At 41.6% G+C, this 23560-nt stretch overlaps 1 protein-coding gene across 1 annotated transcript in view; it reads left to right on the top strand.

Annotated features, from left to right (window-relative positions):
• The window catches only part of ift74 (intraflagellar transport 74), a 137743-nt gene that overhangs the window by 32959 nt on the left and 81224 nt on the right, over positions 1-23560 (top strand). Inside the window, exons 6-7 of the mRNA XM_034172843.1 lie at positions 4103-4163; positions 6062-6121. Coding sequence (XP_034028734.1) covers positions 4103-4163; positions 6062-6121 — 121 coding nt within the window. The remainder of the gene's footprint in view (positions 1-4102; positions 4164-6061; positions 6122-23560) is intronic.

Below are 23560 nucleotides of genomic sequence, written 5' to 3' on the forward strand. Positions count from 1 at the left end.
AAGGCTTAGGACAAATGTGGATGTGGAATCCATTAGCTTAGCAGGGATATTAGTGCAGAAAATCCACTATGGTGATAGTGCAGTTTATCTGCCAGGGCGGGAAATTCAACAAGTTGAGACTATGGCCTGCATCTGTAGATGCGTCCATAAAAATCATAGAGGGATATGCTTTGCAAACTTAATCCCTATTACTACATTGAATGATGTTGAAATTGAGGATGGCCCAGTGGTTGTTCCAACAATAGAACAGATTTTGTATCTGCTACCTACAACGCGCGTGGAATGTCTCAAATGTAAACCTATTTCTAGGCATCTTATATATGCTACTCTGGAACCACCCCTAAACCCAAACACTTCAGCTGTCAACCCCACTGAGGTCCTTAGTCTGGGTCTCATTAACATAAGATCACTATCCTCAAAATCATTGTTGATTAATGATCTAATTATTGATCATCACTTATGATTGGGTTATGTGAAACCTGGCTTAAACCTGCAGTTGTCCTCTCCTTAAATGAGGCCTGCCACCAGCATATACATTTAGTCATGTCCCTCATAATGCGAAGCAAGGTGGGGGCGTTGCTCTTATTTATAAATCTAGGTTTAGCTTATTAGCTGTTGGGGATCACAAATATAACTCGTTTGAGCATCTGATTCTCCGCTCTGCTCAAGATAATACACATTGCCATGGTCAGAAGAATAAAAATCAGCCGTCACTGTATATGTACTTTGTCACTGTATATAGGCCTCCTGGCCCATATTCTGAATTCTTAGGTGAATTTGGTGCATTCATCTCTAACTTGTCAACTAGTGCAGATAACATTCTGATTATTGGTGACTTTAACGTTCATATAAATAAGCCTTCTGATCCCCTCTGCAAATCGTTTATGGAAATTGTGGATGTATTAGGATTTCGGCAATGGATTTGGGACTCGACGCACATTAGTGGTATTGCTGTCACCAGTACTGACATCATGCCTCTTACATCAGTGGTCTCTGATCACTCACTTATTAAGTTTATAGTTTTGCTGCTGTGTTTAGTGGAACAACAACCATATATATATATATATATATATATATATATATATATCACTATGGTGATGCATCAACTCCTCAACTAAGACTGAATTTGAAGCTAAACTGCCTGATGTCTTAGCCTCACATTTGGCAAATACCCAAACTCAGTGCTCAAAACTACACTCGACATGATTGCGCCACCTGTGTCAAAACCGCGCTCCCCCAAAACACAGTCACCTTGGTTCAATGATTACCTGTGTGACCTCAAGCATAAGGCAAGAGGTGTAGAATGGAAATGGCGTTGTTCAAAATTAGAAGGTTTCCACCTTGCGTGGCGTGACGCTATCTTAGACTATAAGCATGCATTACTGGCTACAAAGCGATACTCTGATTTGATCAACGAAAACAAGCATAACTCAAAGTTCTTGTTTGACACGGTGGCAACACTTATTCATGGACAACCACCTGTAGTTTGCTCTGCTTTTCCAGCTCAAGATTTCCTGGATTACTTTGAGAAGTAAATTGAAGACATCAGGTTAAACATATCCTAGCATGCCCTAATCCAGCCACTACACCCTGCTATTGAGGTGGGCACCATTACTGAGGTATTACAGAGATTTACAGAATTTGATAGTATCTCACTAGGCATGCTGACGAAACCCGTAATGACAACAAAAAGCACAACGTGTTTATTTGATCCTATATCAACAAAACTGTTTAAGGACCTGGGGCCCATTCTTGGGCCGACTGTGCTGGAAATTCTTAATCTTTGTTTAACTTATGGATCTGTTCCTAAATGTTTCAGATCTGCAGTGATTAAACCATTACTTAAGAAACCTAATCTTGACCCTAGTGTATTGAAAAACTATCGGCCGATATCAAATCTATCATTTTGCTCTAAAATTCTAGAAAAAGTGGTGTCACGGCAACTCGTGGACTATCTTACTGAGAATAATCTCTTTGAGCCACTGCAGTCTGCTTTTAGAAAATATCGTTCCACAGAGACGGCTCTCACTAAAGTGGTGAATGATCTTCTGCTTACAATGGATTCGGACACCACTACGGTTCTGGTGCTGTTAGATCTCAGTGCTGCATTTGATACCCTGGATCATCATAATCTACTTGACAGGCTGGAAAATCATTTTGGGATTACTGGGAGTGCCCTTGCATGGTTGACGTCATACTTGACCAGTCGTTCTCACTGTGTTTTGTACAGTAACACTACCTCTAACCTTAGTGACATGAAATTTGGGGTTCCACAGGGGTCCGTCTTTGGCCCCCTGCTTTTCTCACTTTATATAGTGCTCCTTGGGCACATATTGCTGCATTTTGGGATTACCTTTCACTGCTATGCTGATGATACTCAGTTATACATGCCAATAACTGCTGGTAATCTCGTTCACATAAAATCCTTAGAAGATTGCCTTGCGTCACTGAGAAGTTGCATGTCTAAGAACTTCCTACTTTTAAACTCTGATAAGACTGAAATGATGGTTCTTGGTCCAGTGAGACATCGGCATCAATTTGACCAGCTAATGCTTAACCTAGGCTCATGTGTCATACATCACACTGACAAAGTGAGGAACCTTGGGGTAATTTTTGATCCTACATTGTCCTTTGACCTCCACATTAGAAATATTACGAAGACTACTTTTTTCCACCGGCAAACTATAGCGAAGATTCGTCCCATCCTATCTATGGCTGATGCTGAGACCCTGATCCATGCGTTTATCTCTTCTAGATTGGACGACTGCAATGTTCTGTTTTCTGGTTTACTGCAGTCTAGCATTAGGGTTCTCCAATTGGTTCAAAATGCTGAAACCAGACTTTTGACACGAAGCAGAAAGTTTGACCACATTACACCCATTTTGGCATCCCTTCACTGGCTTCCTGTCCCAGTGAGATCAGATTTTAAGGTTCTGCTACTAGTCTATAAAATTGTTCATGGACTGGCACCTCCCTACCTAGCTGACATAATTAAACCTTACGTACCGGCCCGGGCTTTGCGTTCTCACGGTGCAGGACTACTTTGTGTCCCTAGGGTGAATAAGAAGTCTGCGGGTCACAGAGCTTTCTCTTATCGTGCCCCTGTTCTGTGGAATGATCTCCCTGCTTCCACAGAACAGTCAGATTCTGTGGAGACTTTCAAGTCCAGACTTAAGACGTGCTTATTTTCCCTTTTGTATGGCTAGCATGCTGGTATAGTTTTGTTTTACGCTTTTTACTCTTTTAATTCATTTTATTAGGAAACTGAGCGGGTCGCAGCCTCAGCTTGAGCTAAATACTGTGTCTTTGCTTAGGGCTAGTGGCCGGCGATCACCTTAGTGTTTCTTGTTTTTTTTCTTGTTGTTTAATGCTGACAGATTATGCTGTATTTCTTGTCTTTCTGATGGCTGGTTCTGTGTTTTCTCTTTGTTTAAGGTGCAGCTCCATCCAGAGATGGGAATTGTATTTGTGCTGGAAACCCTCCTGTCCTGTGCACCAACAGTATTTCCTATATATTCATTTTGTGAATTGTTTCTGTGAATTGTTCTGTAATTTATGTTTGTAGCATGACCCAAGCAGAGGGTCACCCCTTTAAGTCTGGTCTGCTTGAGGTTTCTTCCTCAGAGGGAGTTTTTCCTTACCAGTGTTGCTCTGGGGTTTAGTAAGGTTAGACCTTACTTGTGTGAAGTGCCTTGAGGCAACTCTGTTGTGATTTGGCGCTATATAAATGAAAATAAATTGAAAATTGAAATTGAAAATCCTGCATTGTCCTGTCCCACTGTTTTTGGAGTATGTTGCAGGCCTGAAATGCAGGAATCGATGCATATTTACAAATGAAATTAAGTTGAACACACAAAACAAAATATCTTGTTTTGTCTGCAATGAAACAGAAGTGAAAATAAATGTAAGGACCACTGATTTGTTTTTGTTTTTTGTTTTGTTTTTTACATTTTCCTTACCAACCCAACTATTTCAGATTTGGAATGTATAATAAAGTAACTGCTGAAAAATAAGAAAAAAGAATGGACAAAATAGTATACCGTGACCATGTAAGATAAATAAAAATCTTACAGTTACTAATAATGTCTTCTCTCTCCCGCAGAGCTGAAGGCCTGGCTAAAGAGTTAAAGGATCTGCAAGGCCAGTTGGCAGACTATAACATGGTAAACAACTTTGATGTAGTGGATGTTCTCAAAGTAGCACTAAAAAAACAAACAAAACAAAAAAAACAAAAAACAAAAAAAAACTGTTGTTCAAGCACTTATTATCTCCGTCTCCCTGAATAACAGTCAAGATGTATGGATTCAAAAGTAGTGCAGCACTGACAATGTGTTTATGTAATTTGGCCTCTGAAACAACCAAGATGTGCGTCTAATGTTGACTTGAAGTTTTAATTCAAGGAATTTAACAAAAATATCACTTTAACTATTTCCAAGATCACATCAATTTCGCGTCCAGCTCTCTCTCAACAAAATGGGATGGATAAATTAACATTTTCATGTCAGTGAATATATTTTGGACTTCATTCACTTCAATTATTAAGAAATTCAAACAGCATGGCACTATATGGTAAATTGTCTGGAGTGGGCATATCTCAAAAGCAGTGACTGCATGAAGCAGAGAATTGAGGGAAGCCACCTAAGCAGTCAAATGACTCTGAAGGAGTTATTGGCTTCTACGGTTGCACCACTAGTCACTACTTCATGGTGTAGTGACACTGTGAAGGATTTATCCAAGATAGCAGATCTTGGCAAACTTTACCTGAAATTTCATGTCTTGTATTTTATCCAGTACATTATAGATCATTAACTAGACTGGTCAACATGATTTTTCTTGCACGGAGTTTTTCAATAGATATTAGGTAATTTGGGGGCACTGAATCCGAATCTGGTGTTAGTTTTTGCCAATCACATCACTTTTTTAGATATGAAAACATAGTTCTCATATCAAGCATTGAAGCAAAATCTACAGTCTCACATACCTCTTCGGCGTCATAAACAACATTATGGCTCTTTGTTCACATTTCACAGACCTGGTTTTAAACTTTGCTTTTGAAGCTGCTTTTGTACATAATTAGTAGTGTCACTGCATGAGTGAATGAGCAAGTTTTACGTAATCCATCAATAGGGAACATGCAGATTGCAAAAAGATGTGAAGTGATAGAGGAAATCTGAGTTCAGATTTGGATTCAGAACCCTGAAATTACCCTAATTCAGCTCTCAATGTCCATAATTTGGATTCAAAGGTACATGAGTGGTAATTCCTAGGCTTTGGAAATGGATAAATGAATGGGTCCATCCCCTACATTTTGTTAAATGTTTCCACACAGAAATGTGCCAGGAGAGAAGTAAACCATTATTTTTTGTCATTGTTTCACAGCAGTTATTTTCCAAAACCATCTTCACACTGCCACATTACCCTGAAGAAAGGATTTTGTATGAATTTAGCTGTAGCAGACATGTCGTCTTTCTCTCAGTCTTTCTTAGCATACAGTATGTTTGATTTGAAGTTACATGGTGGCAGAGAAGTGCAGTAATACTTTTACAAATGGCAGATCACTTTCACAAGGACTCCTAAAACAAATTTACAAATGACAGAGTCTGATGGAAAGGGAATGTACATTCCATTCCGTCACATTCGGCATTTGGTACATTCCCTTTCCGTCAGAATCTGTCATTTCTAAATTTGTTTTGAGACTTGTAAAAGTGTTCTGCCATTTTAAAATTAGTTTCGGAACTTGTAAAAATGTTGTGCCATGTTCAAATTTGTTTTGGGACTTGTAAAAGTGTTCTCCCATTTGTAAATTAGCTTTGGGACTTCTAAAAGTGTTCTGCCATTTTAAAATTTGTTTCAGGACTTGTAAAAGTGTTCTTCCATTTGTAAATTTGATTTGCTCTGCCCAGCCACTGTACATGTAGTTTGAAAAGAAATTGTTTGTTGGTTTCTTTGATTTCTAAAGCTGACAATGATTCTTCTCACCTTTTTGGCTGATGGGCTTATACTAAGAGGATGTAAATTTTGTTTGTTCATTTTTGGATGAACTCTTTATTTGTGTTCTCAGCTGGTTGACAAGTTCAACACCAACACAGAGATGGAAGAAATGATCGACGACTTTAATATTGTGAGTATAATCATATGGAAAAAGCAGCTTTAAACGAAATTTGGGAACACTTTACTTGAAGGTGTCATCATAATGACACTGACATGTACGTTTATGACTGCTGTTATTAAGTGTCAGTCAGTTTTTGTAATGACAAGTTGACATTTTTTGGGGTTGTCTTGATAATGACAACTTGACATTAATCAAAGTGAAATTACCAGAAGTTGTCTTTGTCATGACAACTTGATGATAAATTTGTTTGGGATGTCCTTATTATGGGAAGCACGGTGGCTTAGTGGTTAGCACTGTTACCTCACAGTAAGAAGGTCTTGGGATCGATTCCCACCTGTGGCTTTTCTGTGTGGAGTTTGCATGTTCTCCCCATGTTTGTGTGGGTTCCCTCCATGTGCTCCGGCTTCTTCCCATATCCAAAGACATGCAGGTTAGGTGAAATGGAATCTTTAAATTGTCCGTAGGTGAGTGTGAATGTATTTATTTGTTTGTCTATATGTGGCTTTGTGACAGACTTGCAGCCTGTCCAGGGTGTACCCCACCTCTGTGCCTGCTGGGACAGGCTCCAGTCCCCCTGTGTCCCTTAATTGGAGTAATTGGGTATAGAAAATGAATGGATGGATGGATGCTCTTATTATGACAACTTGACATTAATCAGAGTGGCATTACCAGAAAATGTCTTTGTCATGACAACTTGATAAATTTGTTTGGGATGTCCTAATTATGACAACTTGACATTAGTGACATTACCAGAAAATGTCTTTGTCATGACCAGTGATGCCGGTAATGTGTTACTTAGTAACGCGTTACTCTAATCTGACTTCTTTTTTCAGTAACGAGTAATCTAATACATTAATCTTTCCAATTCAGTAATCAGATTAAAGTTACTTCTCCAAGTCACTGTGCGTTACTGTTATTTTTGCATTGCGGGTTTATCGCAGCATTAAACCGGCCCATGGGCAGGGGGTTGGGTTTGACTGAACTGCCTACTTTCAGCGAGCTGCGAGCTTTTCATCTGTGGTTTTCAGCAGCCCCTCCAAGTTGAAAAACAGTTGTCGTCTCTCAAAGTGCGGTGATGACAACACACCTGCATTGAGCTTTACAAAGACATATTTACACTCTTTTTTCCCCTTTATTTAAAACTGAGGCGCTCTGTGTGTCCTCGCTAAAAACAGCTGATCCACAACACGCTAACAACTAACACTTTTTTCCACTCAAATGCACCTAAACTCTATTTCTGAGGACAACATGACGTAAAAAACACTGCTAAAAATTTCTTACCTGCCAATCTGGTCATGTTTTCTGCATAAATAAATGTTATGCATTCTTCCTGCTCAAACATCAAAGCAGGGGCGAATCCAGACAGAAAGGGGGCGTGGAGTGGGGCAGGAATGTGACCCCCCCCACAACGCCCCTAGATTAAAGGTCTACTTTTGAAGCCTTTTTTTTACTACTATGACTCTATTAATACTACTTACAGCTAATAATAATAATATTTCAAATTGAAAGTTTTACCGTTACAGTGCCATCAACAGTTAAATATGAGATCAAGAAAGATGTCTTTATTTTATTTTTTATAAAACAAGTATTTATGTTCATTGAAGTTAAGAAAGGGTGACTATAAAGTGAGTACTGACAAAATGGCTTAGAATTTTCATGTTGAGGTGGCAGGGGCATGTTGTCCACAGCTGCTGAAAGTAAATAATAAAATAACTATTAATCTAACTTAGTTACTTTTGAAAATGAGTCATCAGTAAAGTAACTAATTTACTTTTTCAAGGAGTAATCAGTAATTGGATTACTTTTTCAAAGTAACTGTGGCAACACTGGTCATGACAACTTGACATTAACAAAATGTGCATCTGTTTTTGTCTTCATGGCAAGTTGACATAATTATTATTATAATTAGATATGCAAGGTTACAGCCCAATTTGAATATCTTCATTACACTGCCCGTAATGGTGTCATGATGGTCAGTTTACACTTCGTTATATTCATGACAAATCAAAATGCTACCACTTTACTTGAGGTCAAGGAATATTTTCATTACACTGTCATAATTTTGTCATGGCGGTCAGTTTTGGGTATCCTGTCCTATCCTGTCAAACATCTATGACCAAGTGCTAGAATTGGTCTGTAACCTTGCACATTGAGTTACAGTATAATAATTAGGTAGCACTTATAATAAGTACACCTTATTTAGCCTTAATTAAGCATGAATAGTACATATTTAAATAGTAACAAGTAATTAATCAAGAATGACTTATTCTTAAGTAATTAACTAGTATATGAATTATTGCTTTACTCCTAATGAATAGTCACATGCTCATTGCTTATTCATACTTAATAAACCATGAACAAACTATTTCTATATATTTGTTATACCAATAATAAAGGGTGTTGTGAATACCTAATTAAGTCTTTTTGTGAACATTTCTAAAGTGAAGACTACTTGTGATTTATAAAGTATTTATTAGGGTGGATGAAACAATGAAGTGCCACAAATCCATTTTACATTTAAGGAATGAAACTACATGATCTACTAATCCTGCAATGTAACTACATAGACTAGTTCAGACATTTACAAGTACTTTTTGTGAACACCACTGAAGTGATGTTGATACAGAAGTTATGTATTTGCAAAACTGTACATAACTAAAATCAATGTACATATGTACACACTTGTATATGTTATAAAAGAGCCAACCACCAGTAGGCACTCTACTGGAGGTTGGCTCTCACTGCGGTATTGTATCACTTCCTGTTCCGGAGCACAGCGGTGTTTTGCTGTATCTCTTAGCTGTTTAATCTGTGTAGTTAGATTGATCTAGATAACGAGATAATTTATTTCACAGTGTAATCTTCACATGCCTTAACTAAAGCACTCTCTCTGCTGAATCACCTCTAAATTATTTTCACATTCTTCACTTTGTGTGTTTTTAGGAATCTGCTAGCTTAGCGCAGCTATTAGCTCTTAGCCGGTTTAGCATGGCGGCTTCTCCTGTCTCTCCCGCACTTTTCTGCACTGGGTGTGAAATGTTTAGTTATTCCTCTGCCTTCTTTAGCAGTAATGGTACTTGTAATAAGTGTAGCTTGTTTGTAGCTTTGGGGCCAGGCTGGGCGAATTGGAGACTCTGCTCCGCACCTTGGAAAATCCTACAGCTCGCCAGGCCCCTGTAGTTGGTGTGGACCAAGGTAGCTTAGCCGCCGTTAGCTGTCCCCCAGCAGATCCCGAGCAGCCGGGAAAGCAGGCCGGCTGGGTGACTGTGAGAAAGAAGCATAGTTCTAAACAGAAGCCCCCTGTACACCACCAACCCATTCACATCTCTAACTGTTTTTCCCCACTTGGCGACACACCCGCCGAGGATCAAACTCTTGTTATTGGCGACTCTGTTTTGAGAAATCTGAAGTTAGCGACACCAGCAACCATAGTCAAATATCTTCCGGGGGCCAGAGCAGGCGACACTGAAGGAAATTTGAAACTGCTGGCTAAGGCTAAGCGTAAATTTGGTAAGATTGTAATTCACGTCGGCAGTAATGACACCCGGTTACGCCAATCAGAGGTCACTAAAATTAATATTGAATCGGTGTTTAACTTTGCAAAAACAATGTCGGACTCTGTAGTTTTCTCTGGGCCCCTCCCCAATTGGACCGGGAGTGACATGTTTAGCCACATGTTCTCCTTGAATTGCTGGCTGTCTGAGTGGTGTCCAAAAAATGAGGTGGGCTTCATAGATAATTGGCAAAGCTTCTGGGGAAAACCTGGTCTTGTTAGGAGAGACTGCATCCATCCCACTTTGGATGGAGCAGCTCTCGTCTCTAGAAATCTGGCCAATTTTATTAAACCCTCCAAATCGTGACTATCCAGGGTTGGGACCAGGAAGCAGAGTTGTAGTCTTACACACCTCTCTGCAGCTTCTCTCCCCCTGCCATCCCCCCAATACCCCATCCCCGTAGAGACGGTGCCTGCTCCCAGACCACCAATAACCAGCAAAAATCTATTTAAGCATAAAAATTCAAAAAGAAAAAACAATATAGCACCTTCAACTGCACCACAGACTAAAACAGTTAAATGTGGGCTATTAAACATTAGGTCTCTCTCTTCTGAGTCCCTGTTAGTAAATGATATAATAATTGATCAACATATTGATTTATTCTGCCTTACACAAACGTGGTTACAGCAGGATGAATATATGTTAGTTTAAATGAGTCAACACCCCCGAGTCACACTAACTGTCAAAATGCTCGAAGCACGGGTCGAGGAGGAGGAGTAGCAGCAATCTTCCACTCCAGCTTCTTAATTAATCAAAGACCCAGACAGAGCTTTAATTCATTTGAAAGCTTGACTCTTAGTCTTGTCCATCCAAATTGGAAGTCTCAAAAACCAGTTTTATTTGTTGTTATCTATCATACACCTGATCGTTACTGTGAGTTTCTTTGTGATTTTTCTGACCTTTTGACTGACTTAGTGCTTAGCTCAGATAAGATAATTATAGTTTGTGATTTTAACATCCACATAGATGCTGAGAATGACAGCCTCAACACTGCATTTAATCTGTTATTCGACTCAGTTGGCTTCGCTCAAATTGTAAATGAGCTCATCCACCACCTTAGCCACAGTTTAGATCTTGTTCTGACATATGACATAGAAATTGAAGACTTAACAGTATTCCCTGAAAACCCCTTTTGTCTGATCATTTCTTAATAACATTTATATTTACTTTAATGGACTACCCAGCAGTGGGGAATAAGTTTCATTACAGTCTTTCTGAAAGTGCTGTAACTATGTTTAAGGATATGATTCCTTCTTTATGTTCTCCAATGCCATATACCAACACAGGGCAGAGTAGCTACCTAAACTCTGTGAGTCAATCAATCAATCAATCAATTTTTTTATATAGCGCCAAATCACAACAAACAGTTGCCCCAAGGTGCTTTATATTGTAAGGCAAGGCCATACAATAATTATGTAAAACCCCAACGGTCAAAACGACCCCCTGTGAGCAAGCACTTGGCTACAGTGGGAAGGAAAAACTCCCTTTTAACAGGAAGAAACCTCCAGCAGAACCAGGCTCAGGGAGGGGCAGTCTTCTGCTGGGACTGGTTGGGGCTGAGGGAGAGAACCAGGAAAAAGACATGCTGTGGAGGGGAGCAGAGATCGATCACTAATGATTAAATGCAGAGTGGTGCATACAGAGCAAAAAGAGAAAGAAACAGTGCATCATGGGAACCCCCCAGCAGTCTACGTCTATAGCAGCATAACTAAGGGATGGTTCAGGGTCACCTGATCCAGCCCTAACTATAAGCTTTAGCAAAAAGGAAAGTTTTAAGCCTAATCTTAAAAGTAGAGAGGGTGTCTGTCTCCCTGATCTGAATTGGGAGCTGGTTCCACAGGAGAGGAGCCTGAAAGCTGAAGGCTCTGCCTCCCATTCTACTCTTACAAACCCTAGGAACTACAAGTAAGCCTGCAGTCTGAGAGCGAAGCTCTCTATTGGGGTGATATGGTACTACGAGGTCCCTAAGATAAGATGGGACCTGATTATTCAAAACCTTATAAGTAAGAAGAAGAATTTTAAATTCTATTCTAGAATTAACAGGAAGCCAATGAAGAGAGGCCAATATGGGTGAGATATGCTCTCTCCTTCTAGTCCCCGTCAGTACTCTAGCTGCAGCATTTTGAATTAACTGAAGGTTTTTTAGGGAACTTTTAAGACAGCCTGATAATAATGAATTACAGTAGTCCAGCCTAGAGGAAATAAATGCATGAATTAGTTTTTCAGCATCACTCTGAGACAAGACCTTTCTGATTTTAGAGATATTGCGTAAATGCAAAACAGCAGTCCTACATATTTGTTTAATATGCGCTTTGAATGACATATCCTGATCAAAAATGACTCCAAGATTTCTCACAGTATTACTAGAGGTCAGGGTAATGCCATCCAGAGTAAGGATCTGGTTAGACACCATGTTTCTAAGATTTGTGGGGCCAAGTACAATAACTTCAGTTTTATCTGAGTTTAAAAGCAGGAAATTAGAGGTCATCCATGTCTTTATGTCTGTAAGACAATCCTGCAGTTTAGCTAATTGGTGTGTGTCCTCTGGCTTCATGGATAGATAAAGCTGGGTATCATCTGCGTAACAATGAAAATTTAAGCAATACCGTCTAATAATACTGCCTAAGGGAAGCATGTATAAAGTGAATAAAATTGGTCCTAGCACAGAACCTTGTGGAACTCCATAATTAACTTTAGTCTGTGAAGAAGATTCCCCATTTACATGAACAAATTGTAATCTATTAGACAAATATGATTCAAACCACCGCAGCGCAGTGCCTTTAATACCTATGGCATGCTTAGATAGATTATCTCGTCAATAGTTTTATATCCTCATTGAGGACAACTTTGGATGCTGTAGCTCCTCTGAAAAAGAGAGCCATAAATCAGAAGTGCCTGACTCCGTGGTATAACCCACAAACTCGCAGCTTAAAGCAGATAACCCGTAAGCTGGAGAGGAAATGGCGTCTAACTAATTTAGAAGATCTTCATTTAGCCTGGAAAAAGTGTCGCTCTATAAAAAAGCCCTCCGTAAAGCTAGGACATCTTACTACTCATCACTAATTGACGAAAATAAGAACAACCCCAGGTTTCTTTTCAGCACTGTAGCCAGGCTGACAAAGAGTCAGAGCTCTATTGAGCCGAGTATTCCTTTAACTTTAACTAGTAATGACTTCATGACTTTCTTTGCTAATAAAATTTTAACTATTACAGAAAAAATTATTCATAACCATCCCAAAGACATATCTTTATGTTTGACTGCTTTCAGTAATGCTGGTATTTGGTTAGACTCTTTCTCTCCGATTGTTCTGTTTGAGTTACTTTCATTAGTCACTTCCTCCAAACCATTAACATGTCTATTATACACCATTCCTACCAGGCTGCTCAAGGAAGCCCTACCATTAATTAATGCTTCGATCTTAAATATGATCAATCTATCTTTATTAATTGGCTATGTACCACAGGCTTTTAAGGTGGCAGTAATTAAACCATTACTTAAAAAGCCATCACTTGACCCAGCTATCTTAGCTAATTATAGGCCAATCTCCAACCTTCCTTTTCTCTCAGAAATTCTTGAAAGGGTAGTTGTAAAACAGCTAACTGATCATCTGCAGAGGAATGGTCTATTTGAAGAGTTTCAGTCAGGTTTCAGAATTCATCATAGTACAGAAACAGCATTAGTGAAGGTTACAAATGATCTTCTTATGGCCTCAGACAGTGGACTCATCTGTGTGCTCGTCCTGTTAGACCTCAGTGCTGCTTTTGATACTGTTGACCATAAAATTTTATTACAGAGATTAGAGCATGCCATAGGTATTAAAGGCACTGCGCTGCAGTGGTTTGAATCATATTTATCTAATAGATTACAATTTGTTCATGTAAATGGGGAGTCTTCTTCACAGACTAAAGTTAATTATGGAGTTCCACCTTAGGCAGTATTATTAGAAAGCATTGCTTAAATTTTCATTGTTACGCAGATGATACCCAGCTTTATCTATCCATGAAGCCAGAGGACACACACCAATTAGTTAAACTGCAGGAATGTCTTTCAGACATAAAGACATGGATGACCTCTAATTTCCTGCTTTTAAATTCAGATAAAACTGAAGTTATTGTACTTGGCCCCACAAATCTTAGAAACATGGTGTCTAACCAGATCCTTACTCTGGATGGCATTACCCTGGCCTCCAGTAATACTGTGAGAAATCTTGGAGTCATTTTTGATCAGGATATGTCCTTCAATGCACATATTAAGCAAATATGTAGGACTGCTTTTTTGCATTTGCGCAATATCTCTAAAATTAGAAAGGTCTTGTCTCAGAGTGATGCTGAAAAGCTAATTCATGCATTTATTTCTTCTAGGATGGACTATTGTAATTCATTATTATCAGGTTGTCCTAAAAGTTCCCTGAAAAGCCTTCAGTTAATTCAAAATGCTGCAGCTAGAGTACTGACAGGGACAAGAAGGAGAGAGCATATTTCACCCATATTGGCTTCTCTTCATTGGCTCCCTGTTAATTCCAGAATAGAATTTAAAATTCTTCTTCTTACTTACAAGGTTTTGAATAATCAGGTCCCATCTTATCTTAGGGACCTCATAGTACCATATCACCCCAATAGAGCACTTCACTCTCAGACTGCAGGCTTACTTGTAGTTCCTAGGGTTTGTAAGAGTAGAATGGGAGGCAGAGCCTTCAGCTTTCAGGCTCTTCTCCTGTGGAACCAGCTCCCAATTCGGATTAGGGAGACAGACACCCTCTCTACTTTTAAGATTAAGCTTAAAACTTTCCTGTTTGAAAAAGCTTATAGTTAGGGTTGGATCAGGTGACCCTGAACCATCCCTTAGTTATGCAGCTATAGACTTAGACTGCTGGGGGGTTTCCCATGGTGCACCTCGTGTTTCTTTTTATTCACCTCTTTTTGCTCAGTATGCACCACTCTGCTTTTAATCATTGGTGATTGATCTCTGCTCTCTTCCACAGCATGTCTTTTTGCTGATTCTCTCCCCTCAGCCCCAACCAGTCCCAGCAGAAGACTGCCCCTCCCTGAGCCTGGTTCTGCTGGAGGTTTCTTCCTGTTAAAAGGGAGTTTTCCTTCCCACTGTCGCCAAGTGCTTGCTCACAGAGGGTCGTTTTGACCGTTGGGGTTTTTCTGTAATTATTGTATGGCTTTTGCCTTACAATATAAAGCACCTTGGGGCGACTGTTTGTTGTGATTTGGCACTATATAAATAAAATTGATTTTATTTTGATTTGATAAAATAATAAAGTCAAAACCAGAAAAAATCCGCACAACCATGGTGCACATTTGTATCCAATAAAGCTTTTTGCACTGGAGTGCCCTGGTTAACACAAAATATTAATAAAAAAAATATTTTATTAGTGCAAATACTTGTTCTAAATGTAAGTCTGAAGTAGTTGTCAAAGGCAACAGTATGTTATCAGTGCAATTTTTTTCTATCTTAAATGCAACTCTGAAATACTTTCTGAAACCAATGAACAGTTAACAATATAATCCATTGCTTTATCTTACAAGGCAGTAGCTTTCTGTTAGATTTGTAGTCTTTAAGGCCCAGTCACACGGCACTTAACGAAGGGCAATGAAGCCCAAATGAATCAAGAAATATGGATTTTCGTTGACTTTTGTTGGAATTGTTTAACCTTTGTGCAGCTTCGTTCCTGCAGCTGGCGCTTCATCAGGATTTTTGAAACGTTAAAAAATTTGAATGAATGCCGCAGAAAACCTCAATTTGTTTGTATTTGCTGTCGTTCTTTGCGTTTTTTTATCATTTGCTTAGTTTTTGCAACATTGGCATTTAGTTTGACTTCGTTTGACCAGCTGAATGTGTTCACACAGTACAGAAGCCAGTTTTTGAGCACCGTTCTGGATAAGAGATGGAGCTGCTTCCTCTCGGGTGGAGTTGGTGTGTGGTGTGGGGCTTCTGCTGCTGCGTGTGCGAGTGTGGCTGTTGTCATGCCATGGTGTTGGCCAGCCAGGTGGAATTTGTCGGCCTCCTCCACCAATGCACGGCAGTCCATAATCGTGGTGTTGTTCCATCGCTGCGTGCACCTGAGAAGAGAACTGCTGCACAAAAAGTCCGGCCGGCACTGCAGCATTCTGTCCATGAACTCTAAAGGGCTCGCTGTCCTCCAGCCTGTGCAGAGAGAAGAGTCTGCTGGCCCTTTCAGTCTGACAGTTCAAAAGTTTTGAGGAGGTGATCCTTCATCGCTGCGTATTTGTTCGCAGCGGGGGGGCTTTTCAGGAGTGTGATCAGCCTCGTTTCTGTGTCGCTGCTGAGTGCCGAAACACTCCTTGATGGCTGTGTATTTGTTTGCATCGGGGGGCTTTGCATGAACGTGATAAGCCTTGTTTCCATGGAGCTGAGGGCCGACACGATGTAATAATATCTCGTGTCATCTTCGGTGATGTCTCAGAGCGAGGGAGGGGTCCTGGATGATTCCCCGTGAAACTCAGGAGCGTTGTTCATGCCCGTAACTTTCCCAGTCCACCAGGTACTTGAAAACCCCACCCCGGTGCCATGCGTCCAGGATGCCGTGCACAGTCCTGGGCAGATGGACAGCCACGAGCTGGGTGGGAAGAGGGGGATTGGCCAGAGGGCACAAGGAGCTGGAGCAGAAGAGCTTGAGGAGAGAGATGTTGAAAACAGGATGAATGTGAAGTCCCGCGACAACTTGAGCTTGACCGCCACAGGGTTGATGATCTTGACAATATGAAATGGACTAGGTAGCATGGAGCCAGCTTACAGGATTGCATTTGAAGTGGCACATCCTTGGCAGAGAGCCACACCTCCTGGCCTGTCTGGTACGGGGGGCCGGGGTTCAGTCCCAGTTTGCGTCGCAGATTGTCCAATCTCTCATCCGGAGCAAGGTGGAACGGGCCGTTCCCCGCACCTGACAACATTGCCGCAGGTGAACTGAAGGAACGGTGAGGCTGCTTTCCTGTTGCGGGAACAGCAGAGGCTGATAGCCGGTTAAGCACTTGAAAGGGAACATTTCAGTAGTCAAGTTTTCTTGCGAATTGTGCACAAACTCCACCCATGGCAATTAGGCATTCCAGGTGTTCAGGTGGTCGGAAGTAACACACTGAAGAGCTGTTTCAAGGTCCTGATTGACCCGCTGTCCTTGACTGTTGGATTGAGGATGGTAGCTGGATGAGAGAAGAGCAGAAGATCATCTTCCATACCTAGGAAGTGAATTGGGGCCCCAGCCCGACACAATGTCCACTGGTGGACCAGAAGGTCGGCGTTCTCCTGGGCCAATGGCAGCTTGGGCAGGGCCACGAAGTGAGCTGCCTTGGAGAATCGATCCACAATGGTAAGTGTAGTTGTGTTGCTGTTGGAGGTAGAGATGCCTCTGATGATGTCCAGGTAGATGTGCGACCAGTCCAGAAGTTGGCTGATGGGACATTTCACTCTTGGCACAGATAGTGCAGGCCTTGATGTGTTCCTGCACATCTGCCTGGACTTTCGCCCAGCAGAAGTTTTCTTGAAGAAGACTGAGCATGCATTGAGTCCCAGCATGACAGGAGAATGTGGAGTTATAGACAAAATGAAGTACAGCAGAGTGAACATCTGGAGGTACGAAGAGCTGCACAGGAGGCCCTCCTCTGCGATCAGGATGAGTCTTCTGGGCCTCTCGGACAACTCTCTCTATTTCCCATGTTAGAGCTCCAATTACCATCTGGCTGGGAATGATGGTGTCCTGAGAGGGTGTATTGATGACACAGATCTTCCGGCCTGGCATTCTTAGAACAAGGTCTGTAGGAAATAGAAGAATTGAAATTACTAAAAAATAGCAACCACCTGGCTTGACAGATTTTTATGATCAGTTCAGACTATGAATGGAACAGATGTACCTTGCAGCGAGTGTCACTACTCCTCCAGTGCCTCCTTGACAGCAAGGAGTTCCCGGTTCCCCATATCATTGTGCTGAGAGCGAGTCAGACGTCGGGAGAAAAATTCACAAGGGTTGCCAGTGATCATTGCCTTCAGCCCGCTGGGAAAGGATGGCACTGATCCGATGTCTGAGGCATCAGTCTCCATGATAAACTGATGATCTGGATCGGGTTGGGTGCTTGAGTGAAGCGGTGTATAAGGGTGTTGAAGGTGCTGTCGGCCTCTACAGCAGCAAAAGGGAACCTTGGCGGAGGTGAGATTATGTAAGAGGCTGCAACCTGGCTGAAATTACGAATTAAATGGTGGTAGAAGTTCGCAAACCCTAAGAATTGCTGGAGCTGTTTGCTATAAGGGCCACTCAGTGACACTACGGATATTGGAAGTGTCTGGTTTAATTTGATTGTATTGGAAAATGTAACCTAAAAAGGACATGGCTTCCTGGTGGAAAGCACACTTCTCAGCTTTAACAAACAAACAATTTTCTAACAAGCGGCAAAGCACTTGACGGAGATGGTGAATGTGTTCAGATTTGTTTCTGGAGATGTCGCCTAGATATACAAATATGAAATTCCTGAGGACGTAATTAACTAACGCTCGAAAGACGATGGGAGCATTAGTGAGTCCGACGGGCATAACAAGATATTCAAATGTCTCAGAGGAGTGTTGAACACCTTCATCCACTAATCTCCTCCTTCACCCTAATGAGATGATAAGTGTTACGCAGGTCCAGTTTGGTGACGAGGGATGCACCTTGTTGAGAGTGAAACGCGGAATCCAGAAGAGGCAAGGGATATTTAATGCGTACGGTAGTTGCTTTTAACCCCCTAAAATCAATCCACAGGCATAAGATCCCATCCTTCTTCCCAACAAAGAAGAAGCGTGCCTCAACAGAAGATGAAGATAGCTGAATAAGTCTGGCCGTTATGAAATCGTGAATGCAGCGCTCCATTGATGCCCTCTCCTGGTGCAACTGGTTGTAGAGCCAGCTAGTCGGCAGGGACGCGCCCAGGAGTATATCGATGGGGTCTCTTAGCGAGCGCTGTCATTTGGCCGTACCAGGCACTCTTTCAGAACGTGTCCCCGGGTTTCGCAGTACAAGCACTCCCCTGCTGCTAAGCACCGCTGTCGCTCTTCAGGAGTCAATCTGGCCCTGCAGTGTTGCATGCCCCAGCAGGGGGCGATGTTGGCACAGGCAGTGTGATCCCGGTGGAATGCCAGGAAGAAGGTACAGAACAAGGATGGAGCTGATGGAAAAACAAACGTCTGGTCCTTCACTCCCTGTGTCCCGTTGCCTCTCCTTTAACTGGTTATCAATTTTAATCTTTAAGGAATCAAGCTTGTCTAGGTAGACTGGTTCATCCCAGATCACCAGTTCATCTTTGAGAGCCTTGGATAAGCCATTAATAAAAGCCATTTGCAGTGCAGCAGTGTTCCAGCCCGACTTTGCAGTGAGATCTCGGAAATCTACTGAAAATGTTGCCATACTACGGTTCTCCTGTTGGAGGGACAGCAACCTCTTGGAGGTAGTTTTCCCCCGCATTAGGTGATTGAATGCCATCCAGAATTTGTGTTCAAAGGTGGTGTATGCAGCTGGAATGGGAGACTTCTGTCCCTGTAAGGCTGTAGCCCAGGACAGGGCCTCCCCCGAGGGAGATTAACCAGGTAAGTTATTTTACTGTGATTTGTAGCATATTGTGATGGACGCTGTGAGAAGACTAATAAACATTGCTTGAGAAAAGAGGCGAAGGTGTCTACATTCCCTGAAAATGGTTCAGGGTGCCATATGACCGATTTGTGTAGAACTATTGCTGTGGGCACAGCTGGCGCTAGAGACTGTGCTGAAGTGGTGGGTGTAGGTGGAAGCCATGAATTAGCAGCCGAAAGCTGAGCTAACTGGTTGGAGACTGTGGTGATTCGAGTGTCTGTTTGTGCTACCTGTTTGGTTAAAGTAAAGAGTTGATCCGTGAGGGTCTTGATTTGCTGCTGTTGTTGGCCCAGCAGGGTCCCCTGCAAGCTGAGGGTCATGCGTACCGAGTCTGCTCCTGTTTAGTCCATGGGTGGCCAGAAACTCCTGTTATGAATCAACCAAGAGAGCAAGTTAGGACTCAAATGCAGGGATTCAATTATGGAAAAAGAAATAAGAATTTATTGTAAAGTTCAACAAATAATTATAAATGTACAACGCCACAATAATGCCGTTGGAGAAGGGAGATGCCAGCTAGACTAGAACCTGAAGAATCACTGGACAGTGGATAGTCACAGAACCCAGACCAGGTGGCTGCAACGGAGCTGACAGGATGGTGGTGGAACACAGAGAAAAAAGGTTAGAATCCAAAAACACAAGGTGGAGCAAAACTAGGAAAGACAGAGACCAGGATATACACAGGTAGAACTGAGTTTCTGGCAATAGAGAGAACAGACTGGGGCTTACAGGTGTTGGTGATTGCTAACAGCTCCATGACGCGGTGCCTGGAGAGACAGGAGGGGAGGGGGATAAGAGGAGATCCAACAGTCACAACAACAGATCTGCAACACTCATCAGTGCCTATGCTCGCACTCTTCAGGCAGACCCCACAATAACAGAAGCCTTTCACAGTGAACTCAGGTTTCTGGTGGAGCGAAATGACAACTCCAACAAGGTTGTTGTCATGGGCAATTTCAATGCAGGAGTCGACAAGGACCACACCATCTGGCCAGGCGTGCTAGGCTGACATGGGATCGGCAACTGCAATGACAATGGACATTTGCTCCTAGAACTGTGTGCAGAAAATACTCTTACCATCATCAACATCCTCTTCCAGTAGAAGGCACGCTTCAAGATGACATGGAAACATCCTCGTTCATTGGCACTTGCTGGACTATATCATTGTGCACCAGAAAGACACCAAACATGTACAATACACACACATCATGCCCAGCGCCGATTGTTACATAGACCATGGACTTGTGTGCACATCCCTCAGGATGGCCTTCAAACCCACCATGAAAAGTATGGGACCCCAGGTGAAAATGCTCGATGTGGGGAACCTACACCTGTATCAGGCTGAGTTCCAGGAGAAGCTCCAGAACAAACTCACAAGCACAGCTCCAGCTGTAGAGCCAGAGGCACTCTTGTCCAACCTGAGGACCATTCTGCAAGAGACATCAACAGAAGTGAGAGGCTTTTTAATTTGTAATAACAAGGGCTGGTTTGATGAGAGTGAGATACAAAGGTTCATTGATGAAATGTGGTCTGCCTATCAAAGTCTCTTATCCAACCCAGTCAGCCAGTCAGCCAAGTCAACTTACAGACAGGTATGCAGCACTTTTCAGAGAAAGCTGTGCAACATTTAAAACAAGTGTTGGGATGCAGTACAACTCTATGCTGACACATAAAGGGTGAGAGAATTCTATGAAGGTCTTGGACAGGTGTATTGACCATCCTACCAAACACAAGCCCCCTCTGTTCATAAGACGGATCAACACTCCTCACAGACAAGACATCCTGTCATGATGGTCTGAGCTGGTGTCAGTGTGGTTTCTGCACTAACAGGGGAACTACAGACATAAATCAGATCAAATCAATTTTATTTATATAGCGCCAAATCACAACAAACAGTTGCCCCAAGGCACTTTATATTGTAAGGCAAAGCCATACAATAATTACGGAAAAACCCCAACGGTCAAAACGACCCCCTGTGAGCAAGCACTTGGCGACAGTGGGAAGGAAAAACTCCCTTTTAACAGGAAGAAACCTCCAGCAGAACCAGCCTCAGGGAGGGGCAGTCTTCTGCTGGGACTGGTTGGGGCTGAGGGAGAGAACCAGGAAAAAGACATGCTGTGGAGGGGAGCAGAGATCAATCACTAATGATTAAATGCAGAGTGGTGCATACAGAGCAAAAAGAGAAAGAAACACTCAGTGCATCATGGGAACCCCCCAGCAGTCTACATCTATAGCAGCATAACTAAGGGATGGTTCAGGGTCACCCGATCCAGCCCTAACTATAAGCTTTAGCAAAAAGGAAAGTTTTAAGCCTAATCTTAAAAGTAGAGAGGGTGTCTGTCTCCCTGATCCGAATTGGGAGCTGGTTCCAGAGGAGAGGAGCCTGAAAGCTGAAGGCTCTGCCTCCCATTCTACTCTTACAAACCCTAGGAACTACAAGTAAGCCTGCAGTCTGAGAGTGAAGTGCTCTATTGGGGTGATATGGTACTATGAGGTCCCTAAGATAAGATGGGACCTGATTATTCAAAACCTTATAAGTAAGAAGAAGAATTTTAAATTCTATTCTAGAATTAACAGGAAGCCAATGAAGAGAGGTCAATATGGGTGCGATATGCTCTCTCCTTCTAGTCCCTGTCAGTACTCTAGCTGCAGCATTTTGAATTAACTGAAGGCTTTTCAGGGAACTTTGAGGACAACCTGATAATAATGAATTACAATAGTCCAGCCTAGAGGAAATAAATGCATGAATTAGTTTTTCAGCATCACTCTGAGACAAGACCTTTCTAATTTTAGAGATATTACGCAAATGCAAAAAAGCAGTCCTACATATTTGTTTAATATGCGCATTGAATGACATATCCTGATCAAAAATGACTCCAAGATTTCTCACAGTATTACTAGAGGTCAGGGTAATGCCATCCAGAGTAAGGATCTGGTTAGACACCATGTTTCTAAGATTTATGGGGCCAAGTACAATAACTTCAGTTTTATCTGAATTTAAAAGCAGGAAATTAGAGGTCATCCATGTCTTTATGTCTGTAAGACAATCCTGCAGTTTAGCTAATTGGTGTGTGTCCTCTGGCTTCATGGATAGATAATGCTGGGTATCATCTGCGTAACAATGAAAATTTAAGCAATGCTGTCTAATAATACTGCCTAAGGGAAGCATGTATAAAGTGAATAAAATTGGTCCTAGCACAGAACCTTGTGGAACTCCATAATTAACCTTAGTCTGTGAAGAAGATTCCCCATTTACATGAACAAATTGTAATCTATTAGATAAATATGATTCAAACCACCGCAGTGCGGTGCCTTTAATACCTATGGCATGCTCTAATCTCTGTAATAAAATTTTATGGTCAACAGTATCAAAAGCAGCACTGAGGTCTAACAGAACAAGCACAGAGATGAGTCCACTGTCCGAGGCCATAAGAAGATCATTTGTAACCTTCACTAATGCTGTTTCTGTACTATGATGAATTCTAAAACCTGACTGAAACTCTTCAAATAGACCATTGCTCTGCAGATGATCAGTTAGCTGTTTTACAACTACCCTTTCAAGAATTTTTGAGAGAAAAGGAAGATTGGAGATTGGCCTATAATTAGCTAAGATAGCTGGGTCAAGTGATGGCTTTTTAAGTAATGGTTTAATTACTGCCACCTTAAAAGCCTGTGGTACATAGCCAACTAACAAAGATAGATTGATCATATTTAAGATCGAAGCATTAAATAATGGTAGGGCTTCCTTGAGCAGCTTGGTAGGAATGGGGTCTAATAGACATGTTGATGGTTTGGAGGAAGTAACTAATGAAAATAACTCAGACAGAACATTCGGAGAGAAAGAGTCTAACCAAATACCAGCATCACTGAAACCAGCCAAAGAGAACGATATGTCTTTGGGATGGTTATTAGTAATTTTTTCTCTAATAGTTAAAATTTTATTAGCAAAGAAAGTCATGAAGTCATTACTAGTTAAAGTTAAAGGAATACTTGGCTCAATAGAGCTGTGACTCTTTGTCAGCCTGGGTACAGTGCTGAAAAGAAACCTGGGGTTGTTCTTATTTTCTTCAATTACTGATGAGTAGTAAGATGTCCTAGCTTTACGGAGGGCTTTTTTTATAGAGCAACAGACTCTTTTTCCAGGCTAAGTGAATATCTTCTAAATTAGTGAGACGCCTTTTCCTCTCCAACTTACAGGTTATCTGCTTTAAGCTGCGAGTTTATGAGTTATACCACGGAGTCAGGCACTTCTGATTTAAGGCTCTCTTTTTCAGAGG

This window comes from Thalassophryne amazonica, chromosome 1, assembly GCF_902500255.1.
Source record: "Thalassophryne amazonica chromosome 1, fThaAma1.1, whole genome shotgun sequence".
Taxonomy (NCBI): domain Eukaryota; kingdom Metazoa; phylum Chordata; class Actinopteri; order Batrachoidiformes; family Batrachoididae; genus Thalassophryne; species Thalassophryne amazonica.